At 40.1% G+C, this 11,872-nt stretch overlaps 2 protein-coding genes across 2 annotated transcripts; both read right to left on the bottom strand.

The window, feature by feature from the left end:
• Window positions 1–736: 736 nt before the first annotated feature.
• On the bottom strand, window positions 737–1,864 carry LOC109172210. Its single transcript, XM_019321361.1, has one exon. It carries the CDS (start codon window positions 1,862–1,864, stop codon window positions 737–739), a length of 1,128 nt encoding a protein of 375 aa, XP_019176906.1.
• A 1,522-nt stretch (window positions 1,865–3,386) lies between these two features.
• On the bottom strand, window positions 3,387–11,664 carry LOC109171706 (phosphoenolpyruvate carboxylase 4-like). The gene is made up of 20 exons (XM_019320768.1): window positions 11,312–11,664; window positions 10,713–10,876; window positions 10,168–10,282; window positions 9,959–10,036; window positions 9,793–9,861; window positions 9,619–9,697; window positions 9,458–9,534; window positions 9,251–9,346; window positions 8,584–8,725; window positions 8,135–8,263; window positions 7,835–7,896; window positions 7,438–7,692; window positions 6,794–6,919; window positions 6,559–6,660; window positions 6,286–6,432; window positions 5,474–5,572; window positions 5,165–5,253; window positions 4,859–4,985; window positions 4,575–4,781; window positions 3,387–4,458 (listed from the first exon to the last, which is right to left on the bottom strand). The coding sequence occupies exons 1-20, from the start codon at window positions 11,465–11,467 to the stop codon at window positions 3,634–3,636; spliced, it is 3,144 nt and encodes a 1,047-aa protein (XP_019176313.1). The 5' UTR covers window positions 11,468–11,664; the 3' UTR covers window positions 3,387–3,633.
• Between the last annotated feature and the right edge of the window lie 208 nt (window positions 11,665–11,872).

Genomic DNA, 11,872 nt, shown 5'->3' with positions numbered 1-11,872 from the left:
ACGGCAGATAAAGATCTTTCCCGTGGATAAGTCTAAGCAGCGGTACCCCCCTATAAGAGACTGGGTAACCTAAGAAGACGCATGGTGCCGACCGATATTCCATTTGATGGCGATTGTAGGGCCGCAAATAGGGATAACAGCGGCAACCGAAGACACGGAAAAAGTTATATGTGGGTTGGGTGTTATATAAACGGGAATAGGGCGTTTGAAACTGTATGGCTGAAGATGGCAAGTAGTTGATTAAATGGGCTGCTGTTTGAAAAGCATAATCCCAATATTGAAGGGGAGTTGAGCTTTCAGGTAATAAAGCTAAGCCGGTTTCGACAATGTGTCGGTTTTGGCGCTCAACACGACCATTTTGTTCGTGTGTATAGGCGCAAGACTGCCTGTGAGTTATGCCAAGAGACTAGAAAACTGTGTGTAATCGGCGATATTCGCCGCCCAAGTCAGACTGAATGGCTTTGATAGAACGGGAAAACCGTCGTTCTACCATTGCCCGAAATAAATTGAACGTTTTATATATGTATGATTTTAATCTTAGCGGATAAAACCAGCAAAACCGCGAGTAATCGTCTACAAAAAGGACAAAGTAACGAAAACCCGAATTACTAATAACAGAAGACGGACCCCAGATGTCCGTGTACAATAAATCTAAAATATTTTGACTAGTGTTTGAAACTCTATCTAGTGGAAAACGTGCTGATTTTCCGAGTTGACATGCGGTGCACATTATTGACTAACTTGTTTTATTTGGCAAAACTGAGCAGCTTTTTAAGACACGCTGGAGGACTTCATGTTGAGGGTGACCCAACCGTTGATGCCACACCTGTGACGACGCTCGGGCAGAGAGAAACGCAAAGTGAGACCGGGGAACCAGTAGCTTGTATAACCCGCCCGAGGTTGGCCCTTTAAGTAGAATTGTTTGGGTGCTGGAATCCTTCACAAGAAACAAATCTTTATGAAATTCGAAAAACACATCGTTTTCATTAGCAAAACGATAAACAGAAAGCAATGGTAAAGTCAGATTCGGGACATGTAAGATATTTGACATTTGTAGATTTTTAGACCGGGATGGGATTACTGCATGACCCACATGGGAAACATCCAAACCTGCGCCGTTGCCAACTTTGAGTACGTCCCCGCCATTGTACGCCTCGGAATGGTGCAACATCTGTTCATCTGGAGTTGCATGAGACGAGGCACCCGTGTCCGGGTACCAGGCATCGGCTACCTGAGGTTCACCGGCCACTGCAATATTAGCCTGACCTGCATTCGGTTGTGGACGCTCCGTATATCGTTTAAAACAATACACGGCCGTATGGTCGTGTGATCTGCAGATTTGGCAACGGGGTGTGCCGCCGCGCCCTCGGCCGTTGTTGTTCCCCCTGCCACGACCATGCCGTCCGCGGCCGCCGGAACCACCGCGGCCAACCGATCCGTGATAGCCGCTATTTCTGCCACGCCCCGCAAAGAACGCCGACGGACTACCTCCTGCGCCGGACTCGACTGCAAAGTCATCGGAGTGGATAAACTCCTGCGCCTGTAGATGATCGGCGAGTTGTGACAAGGAGACGGGGCTGCCGGAGACAGTGAGCGAGCTGGCCATCGCTCGGAATTCTGGCCGTAGTCCACGCAGCACGTACAGGATTTGTTCATCCGAAGACAGAGGCCGTCCGGCCAGCGCGAGTGCTTCAACAATAGTCTGGGCTTTGCCAAGATATTTCGCCGGTGAGCTTCCTCCCTGGCGCAAAGTTTGAAACTGCCCGAGAAGACTCAGACAGCGGGCTCGGGTAGTTGATGCCAATGCGGATGTGACCGACTCCCAGACTTCTTTGGCGGTGTTCCGGCCGAGCGCGTGATGCATGACTTCGTCCGAGAATGAGGAAATCAGCAGTGATAAAATTGATTGGTCCTGTTGGACCCAGGCAGCATGCGCGGGATTCAGAGTCGTGGTTGTCGTTGCCGCGGCATCACCGGAGGCCAAGGTGACAGAGATAGTCTCCGGAGGACACGGGAGACTGCCATCAATATATCCCAGTAGTCCGGCCACGGAGAAAAGGGAGAAGTTGTGTTCTCCAGAAGAGGTAATTGCGCGTTGTTAATTTCATAGAAACAAAATGATGCGCAGCTGAGAGCGGGTTTGGTGTCGCCGGCACATTGGGTGCGGCGGGGATGATTGGTTGTTCGGATGAATTCGAAGCCATCGATAGAGTGGTGAGAGAGAGCGGAAACGAATATGAAAGAGAATCGCAGTCCTATCGCAACTGATACCAGATGAGATGGGATTTCAAATTCAAAATAATAAATTCAATCAGATTACAGAGCTGAGAACGCTAGAGTCCTATAGGAGAAATAACATAAACTATTCAGGCTAGGACTATTGACTAAAATACAACCAATAATATTGCTAATATACACATAAAATATTAATATTGCTAACAGAGACCCCATGCGCAGACACCGACCTCGATGCCAATCTTGAATTGCATCCTCTCAAGTTCGCCCCTGGCCTTCACACCTCCACAACGTAGTCGACTCCGGAGCCGACTCTGAGTTCACCTGCTTTGCTCCAGGTCCATGCAACCATGCCATGTTTGTTGGCTTAAAAACTTGAAGTGGGTTTTATATAAATATTCATCAATTTGCTTGAATTGAATCCTCAAAAACCGTAAAAATACCACATTATCTTATAAAAGTACCTTTTGATTAAGACCACTTTATTGATTAATCAGTTTGCTTGTTTGGGGCTTACAAACTACCAGCCACCATGTCCTAAATAAGGGTTCGATCAAGGTGTTCTTGATTGAGACATTGGGAAAATATATATTTAAATGCTTATCTATTATGGTACGATAGATGATTCTGATTTACTTCATGACTAAACCAATTTCCATGAAAGAACAAGTAGAGTGTTTGAAAAAGGTGGTGAGAATGATGCAACAATAAAAAAGGTGGATTAAGGGGATTTTTGGTTATCAATTCCAATGTGGTCCAAAGTTTTAGCATTGACTTTGAAGGACCATAACAGATTTGGACATCACATATATTCACAAGGAATCGAAACTTTTGAAATCTAAAGAAACTATTAGCAATTCGCGAATTAAATTCTAACACAGGTACATCAATTCCAAAAAGGCATAACGATTCCACAAAATTAACAGGGAAAAAAGAAAAAAGAGAAGATAAAAGAAAAACACACATTCATGTTATAAAGAATTAGCAATACAACTTATTGCAGAGGTAAAATATTTTACAAGAGACCAAGGATCAAATCTCACCAATGACTCAAGTGATTCTACATTTTGTCACAAGATAAAGAAAATAAATGAAAAAGGCAACAGCAGTGGGTATAAATTAAACCACGAAAGCTAGAGCACTCAGTTATTCTTTCGAATGGAACTGCATATATAATCTTAATTAATGGAAAAAACACATTTGAAGACGCCAAAACCGTACAATATCAAGATCAACAACGATCATATCATCTTATAAGCAGATGAATGAATGTGGAAGCATATATATATTATATATCTACTAGATGTTCATCACTAACTAGTTGAGTAGTCTCATGATAACCGCATCGGTTATCTACCCTGTTATATGTGTCATTGCAATAGGCCGGTCGACTAGAATTTAGCCAGTGTTCCTCATGCCAGCAGCAATTCCATTGATGGTAATAAGCAACGCATCTCGAAGTTTGTTGTTATCATCATCGCGCCTCAACCTCTTTAATACCTCCACCTGAAGAATGTTCAGAGGATTCAGATACGGAAGCCTGCTCTCAATCAACCTGCGCAGACTCCGGTTGTTGTCAGACAGCTTCCCATGTCCAGTGACCAATAACACATAGTTTTCTGTTGACAGAAGTTCGCTCCTTAGTGCTGAACCAAGTGCTTGCCGGTTTGGAGACACCAAGACTTCATCATAATGCTTTGCTATGGGGCTGTCTGCCTTTCCCAAAACCATCTCTATGAGATCAACTGTGGACTGGAAGAAGGACCATTCTTTGTACATTTCTTTTAAGTCGTTGGTATGTCCTTTGTCACAAACCCCTTTCAGGCCTGCTCCCACTCCGAGCCAAGCAGGAAGAACAAATCGGGTTTGGGTCCATGCAAATATCCATGGAATTGCACGGAGATGCCCAATGCCTACTGAGCTCTTTCTTCGTGATGGTCGGCTTCCAATATTGAGATAGCCAAGCTCAGCCTGAGGTGTAGCTTCATTAAAGTAAGTGAGGAACTCTGGGTTTTCATACACTGTGCTTCGGTAACTGTTGCAACTAATATTTGAGATGTCTTCCATTAAACTGCGCCACTTTTGTTCTCTAGGTGGTTGTGGTGGCTGTAAGGTAGCAAGTAGCACTGCTGTTGTGTAGATCTCAAGTTGCCGAACAGCCACCTGAGGTAGTCCAAATTTTGCCTGAACCATTTCTCCTTGTTCAGTTGACCGGAGTGTACCCTGTTGATTTTATCATCAAAAAATTAGCCAAATAAGTTCTTGGCCATAACAATCAGAAAATCTAAGAGTAATTAAAGTATCATGCAGTTTGAATGCTGGTAGACAGACAGACTAACCATAACGGAACCAGGTGGCTGGGACTGGATGGCAAGATATGTTGGACCACCACCACGGCCAATGCTTCCTCCACGGCCATGGAACAAAGTGATCTTAATACCAAATTCATTACATGCAGCAACAACATCTTCTTGAGCTTTGTATAGCTCCCATGCAGCAGTAAAGCGGCCAGCATCTTTCCCAGAGTCAGAATAGCCAACCATCACCTATGCACAGAAAGCAGGAAATGAAACCAATATAGTAAATTGATTGATTAATGCGCAAAGATATATAGGTAAGGTACCTCTTGATGCCCATTATGGTTCTTTATAATGTGCTCTCTGTACCAATCAATTGATAGTAATTTCCTTATTACTGACCCAGCTTCCCTCAAGTCCTTCACAGTCTCAAACAGGGGAACCACCCGAAGTCTATTTCAATAGAATCATATGACCAAATTAAACTAGTTTGTGATTAAGAATTGAATTAGATAAGTTCAGCTATTATCTATCCTGTATCATCAGTCTCATGGAGGAATAAACAGAGATAGGAGCAATTTTTGTCTAAAGTTAATTATTGATACCACAACAAAGTAACAATTCACTCTTACGTTCCAGCAGGACATGGTTTGCCCAGTTCACCAGCAACAGCAAGGCGTGCGTCCTTCTGTAAAAGCTCCACAGCAAGGACATCACTAGCCTACAAATAAGCAGATTTATGCAAACATTAATACTGCCATACTGGTAGTGTCTTTGTTATGGGAAAAGAAGTGTGTGTAATGCATAAAAACAACATTAATAATTAATAATAATAATACTCCATATAAAGTTTGTAATCATGTATGCATGCATCTGTAATATGTAATGATGATGATGATAATAACAACAACACCAAAATACATGAGAGTACATGTTCATACATTTGAGGCCATGGAGATAATATACGCTCCAAGTGAGTCGCTCCCTAATTCAGCTGCAACCCTAAAGGTGTCCAAGACTTCTTTGACATCACGAGCAACCTTTACAAGAAAATAGAAAAAGAAAAAAAAAATAATAATAAAACATTGTGATGTTAAAAAAGTTATTTAAGTGGACAAAGTAGAAATCCTAACACTAGAAAAACAGCTCTTTACTAAGTGAAACCATCAGTGAAACGATAGCTGTAACAGAAGTCTGTACCTGTACAGTTGGGTGATGCTTGAATGACAAGGAGGTAAGCAGAAAGTGGGGGTTGGGTACTTAGAAAGAAGGAATTGCAAATTTTCTTACAATATAACCTTTTCATAGGAAGTGGAGTTTGTGTTTGTGTCATTTAGTTTGTTTTCTAGTTATTATGACTCATAGTCATGGTTGCAGTAGGCACTAGACGCTAGTCGGGCGGTAAAGTAGTGCCTAGCGCCTAGGCGGTCTAGGCGGCGCCTATGCGGCTAACTAAAAAAATGGAAGCAGTGCACATGTGCGGGTGTATATATATATATATATATATATATATATATATATATATAGGAAGGCCGAGCCGACCGCGGGTTAACTCGGCAACTAGATCGAAATGGACGAGTTAACTTGGCCAAGTTCGATCGAGTTGGCCGAGTTAGGCGCAAGGCGGCCTGTTGCCTAGACGAGCGCCTAAGGGAGAAATTGCCACAGTCTAGGGACGCCTAGACCGAATTTTGCAACAATGGAATATATATGGAGCAAAGGCATGTATTTTAATCTCATGCAAGCACACAACCTTTATATTTAGAGGGACTAAAGGCCTCTTCCCTTTCAACTCTCTAGTCAGAAATTCCAGCTTACGATCTTCATCCCATTCACTATATGTACCCATGTTTAGGTATCCGGTAATTGCATCAAGCGTCTCAGAGTGCCGGGCAGATTCCTGGTGCATTACAGAAACTGTAAGGATATATTCCCCCTAAAGTACCTTGGCAAAATAATAATAATAATAATAATAATAATAATAATAATATATTAAAAAGAAGAACAAGAATATCATGCTGTATACCTGACGAAGGTCAAGCTTCATCAATACCATCCCAAAAGTAGCAAGTCGCCTGATCAAGTCAGCAAGCCTACCATCTGCTAGAACCCCGGATCCACATGATTGCTGCATAAAATAGTGATTTAGTCTTTTGGTCTATGACAAAAAAAATAACTATGCTGATGATCATTCGTATCTTCATAGAAGGAAGAAATAAAGGAAAGGCATTATTGAGAATGCAAAGAGATCTCATTTTTACCAGTGAATCATAGCACAGTAGTAGTGGTTCAAGAAGCTGATCTGATGTTTCATAATAATCCCAAGGATCATACTCACAAGGAAGATCCTCAAGTAGTAGTTCAAGCCGCCTCCGTGACTTCAGGAGCTGGTTACGAAAAGGATATATTATGCAACTGAATGACACAAACAGAGCACAGCTCAAGACTGAAATTTCTGAATATGTAAACTCATGCTTTACCATTGCAAAAGGCATAGTTTGCAAGGAAAGCGCACATGGAATAATGAAAATCCTCACTTGTTAAACCTTAAATGCATTTATTATTCAATGAAGCTGGAAGTTAAACTTGTCAAAAATCAATTCAAAAGACAATAGTATTTGCCCATTTTATAAATAGTGTTCTGCACTTTAATTTAGGTGATAGCCAGTCTCCTTTACCTCAACATCTTCAAGTTAGTCAACTGTTAACATCATCTTTGAGAATCATTTTATCTTCATTTGTCTGGTAAAACATTTTCACAGTCATAGCACCATAGCTAAGCCATGAGAATATAACTGGTTTGACCCCACCAAATTGTAACAATGTTTCTCTACAATTCCTCAGTGTTAATTTCAAAATTTCAAAAACATTATTTAAAGATTCCACCCATTTCTTGTGTTGGTACCTTTTCTTTTACATCTCCAAGGACAATCCTGTAAGGGGCCATTCCAGGCTTTTGAGACAAGCTTGGTTCCAGAAGCTTGTGAAAGCTGGTTCTTCCAATCTGAGATTCAGCAAAAAGCTTCCTTTGAGCAGCAATCTGACTGGAGTTAAAGGAAGCAACGCGTGTAACTGCTGGAGCAGGAGCATTGCCATTTATATTTGCTTTTTGGATAAGGGAATCAGAAGAAAGAGCTCTTGGAGGAGGAGCTTGACCATCCTGTAGAAGGATGTGCATGACATTCAAAACATAGAGGTAAGATAAAAATATAAGTGCCCATTTGATAACATAGCATGCAACAATGTGTTCATTTGTGTGTGTATACACATGTAAATCAAAGGTGTTGCAGAAACAGCTTCACCTGACGATTTATTGGCTTGAATTCCGTCCCAGGAACATCCAACCGAGGATAGCGAGACTCAACTGAAATGGGCAGATAAATAACCAATGAAAATATGATTCATCTTTACTGCCCCTACTATTCAAGCCATTTAAGATCTACAGAGTTTTGAGTCTGTAAGAGGTAAGTCAGGTAACAAATGTTGGTTTGAGGTGTTACACTGATGACAGCTTTCACCCTGGAACTATGAATTAATCCAGCACCTTGCAAGTATGGTCATGTTTGTTTCTTGAAACAGAACTCACAAAAACAGAACCAAACCTGTAAAAGAGGGTTGATCAGCTCCAGTTGGGAGCTGCGAAGGAAAAGGTAGAGCATGTGGGGCCTGGTGTTTCGACTGACTCAAAATTGAAGGCTGATTCCTGTCATTACGATCCTCAGCTGCATTTTCTGAGCAAGGTTCATGTAACAATCAAAACACAGGTTAGGTTGGCTGCTCATTTAGGTCAAATTTGACATTTGAAAATTTACCACTATTTTACTCTCTTTTGGTAGAGGTTTGACCCACACTACCACTAACCATCTATTAAATCTGGAGATACATCTAATTCAATAGTATTTACTTTCCTAACCACATTGATGAATCCTAATCTTAATTTACAATCTAAGTTGAATACCTTAATACTACACTTTGCACCTTCAGTAATTAATCTACCATATCCAAGTGCCTCTAAGCAAAGTTTCAAAAGAAAAGGATTCACAAGGCAGACCTTTTTCTAAGATTTCATGTGCCAATCTTGATAATCTGTCACTGCATTGGTTCATTGAAAGTTCAAACCTGAGAGTATCAATTTCTCTTACATAGAGATCAATGGCCATCCATCTGGACAAAAGAGAGACATCTTTTGTGACCTAAAACAAAAGAAAGACATTTGTGTAAGAACAAGACAACGAATAGGAACTTCCAGTTGACATGTTTTTATGAGAGGCTTACAGCCTATTCCAGCCTCTCTTTAGCTTTTGCCGACAACATATATTAAATTGAACAATAGTAACACAGCAGTAGCAAAATAAACTGTAAAAATTAAAAGAAAGTTGGAATCCACAAAAAGTAGCCACTAAACACGCTATGTTTATGTGCTGGTGCAAAAAGTTTGTTTGTTTTTGGAGGACTCGATATTCAGGATATTCACTGACAGAAATAAGGATATGACAATAAGAGAAGAAGCTCATAAGCTAAAATGGGATAAGCAAGAGCATTTAAACCATTCCTCATTTATAGAGATCTTTATTCTTTTTGTTATAAATATTCTCCCAAACAAAACAAGTGGATTCATTTCCTTTAAAAACAGGGTATGCTTCTTCCTATTTAGACTGAATTGTAGGAGAGGTTAACATCATACAAGACAAGTGAGATATTAGCATTCAAAACATTACCTTTGATGTCACATTTGGATTTCCATCTCTATCACCCCCCATCCAAGACCCAAATTTTATTGGTGTGCATGTCATTGGAAGAGGTTTTCCAGTATGCTGAAAAGAATAATGCCGGGCTTGTCATAAACTTCTTAAAATTTAATTTGAATGGTGGTCTAAATAACAAGAAGAACAATATGGTGGTCTAATTTGAATGGTGGTCATAACCTTTTTCAGAGCATTGCTGACACGGCGTAGATAATGTGGCACTGCTTTCCAGAGTGTCTGCTCAACAATATTTAAGCCTGAAAGTTTTCAGGGGTTATCTTTCTGGAATTTGAAGAAAAATATATAAAGCCAAAATTTATTATAGTTTCCCAATAGGTTACCAGCCCGGGCTTCATCAACTGGGGTGGGTTTGTGGCGCCTAAGCTCATCTGTTTGCCATATTGAAGTTATCTCTCTCACCTATTAACAACAAAAACAGTAGATGAATGAAATTTCTAATAGCTTTGACTTCTTAGGATTTCCTTGTATCAAATCACCCTAAGAAAAACACCCACCAAATCTTCAATCAGCATATCTCGATCTTCAATTCCAAGATCAGGTCGTTCATTGTACTCCAAAAGGTGCTGCAAAGATTAAAATCTTGAGACTGAAAACAGAGGGAGATTTTGAGTTCTAAGTTATAGAGTTGTGTGAGTACGAAATATACTAGAGAAAATGTACCGCAATTCGAATGTGTTTGTACTGTAAGGTACGGCGGTTTATTTGAGTGGGATGTGCAGTAAGTACAATCTCAACCTCCTGAAAAAAGAAGTCAACAACAAATCTTGTAGTAAACTAGTAACAATCAATATGAGATACTATAAACTTCAGGGTAGAATTTACCTGTAAAAATTATTTTAAAAAGCAAAACAAAAAAGAACATTGCTCACCTGCTTACAAACAGTGTTGTACAGTTCATCAGGGGAAACACCACTTTGAAGTAGTTGACTGAAAGTGTCATCACAAGATTTTGATAACTGTGGCACACCTCGTCCTTTTCTCACTCTGGTAGATTACATGTCAGTTTGTTTTTCAGATTCAGTAAACTCCTCAACTTGTATTACATACATAAATGAAGAATTGTCATACAGAATGATTAAACTATCTGATATAGCATGGCAGAAATTTCTGCAAAGTTAGGGAAAATCACTATGAATAGGCAAGAGGAGAAAACCCACAAAAAGAGGGAAAATAAAGGAGTTGCTTTTCAGTACTGCATATGTCAAAACTCTAAAAATCCTCGGGTGAAAAAGCATTTCACAATGTTGCAAATGTAAAAATTCTGAAAGAGTAACATAGCAATTGAAAGTAAGAGAATGTAAAACCAGTACTGAAGCTCTAATTTTGCAGTATTTTCTTGTAATACCAAATAACATTCCCACGCATGGGACAAAAATTGAATTGAACTGAACAATTTAAACAAGCAGCAAATCACCTGTGATGAGTTTCTGCAATTCCAATCAAACTGAGATAGTGACTAAATGTGCGAGCAAGCGACAGAGCTTCCTCGAGTGTCATTTTAGACAGTTCTGAAGCCAATTGTTTCTCCAGATGGTATGCTGTATCTTCAATCCCTGCTATTCTCATGTTGCATGCACTCTGAATTCATAAACATTGTTCCATAAGTATGCACCAAAAGCGCGGTGAAACATCAAAATCTAAAAGTTCAGACAATAACTGGATACTACATACAAGTTGAAAACAAAGCTGCAAGTATATGGAAAATTGAGTAGCCATGCATAATGTATACTATCGACCAGTATGATTTCAATACATAACGTGAAATTCGTGAATGTAGCATACACTATGCCTCATACCAGAAGCTAAAGAGGTCCAGTGAGGCATCATCTACATCTAATATCTATGACTGAAATAAATTAAACAATCAAACCATCATAAAATCCAAAATCAATCAACGCTAACATAATTCACGAAAAACAGTAATCCGATCCAAATCACCTACAATAACGCGTATAAACAGAAAACAGAAAACAGAAACAGAAGGATGATGGAAATGAAAGCAAATAAACACACCTGAGCGAGGCAACGAGTCCGTTCAACTTTATCCATGAACTTGGGACCCAACTCCCTCTGAAGCACATCGTTGAGAAGGCTCTGGAGCAGGCGGCAGTCGTCCTCGAAGTTCTGGAACGATATCTCCTCGGCGATGTCGTCGGTGATGTCCGTCATTGTTACGTATAGATGGCGTACGTGTATGTGGAGAAGAGGAAGGTGGAGGTTGTGAAGGAAAGTGAGTGTGGAAGCTCGTCTCTTAGGCTTTATGAATTGAGGTCATATATTTTCTTTACCGTGGAGAGGAGAGCGGAGGGGGAAGCGAGATGGTTACAAGTGGCGATTGCTGCGCAATTTTAGGTAACAGTTTTTTTTTTTTTGAAAACAACAGGTAACAGTTTTTTAAAAAAATATTAAAACAAAAAAATTGTTTTGAGGGTTGTTTGGTTTGGTGTTTTTTATACATTATATATGGTATGCGATTTATAGAATTTTGGTAATCAAAAATAATTTCGGAGCGATTAAACAGAATCAATTTTTGCAGATATGGCATTTGAATTGGACTTTTATATTCGAGGTCGT

Source organism: Ipomoea nil, unplaced genomic scaffold (genome assembly GCF_001879475.1).
Source record: "Ipomoea nil cultivar Tokyo-kokei standard unplaced genomic scaffold, Asagao_1.1 scaffold0143, whole genome shotgun sequence".
In the NCBI taxonomy this organism is placed as follows: domain Eukaryota; kingdom Viridiplantae; phylum Streptophyta; class Magnoliopsida; order Solanales; family Convolvulaceae; genus Ipomoea; species Ipomoea nil.
The sequence above is the reverse complement of the archived record's forward strand: the minus strand, read 5'-3'. Positions and strand labels throughout refer to the sequence as shown.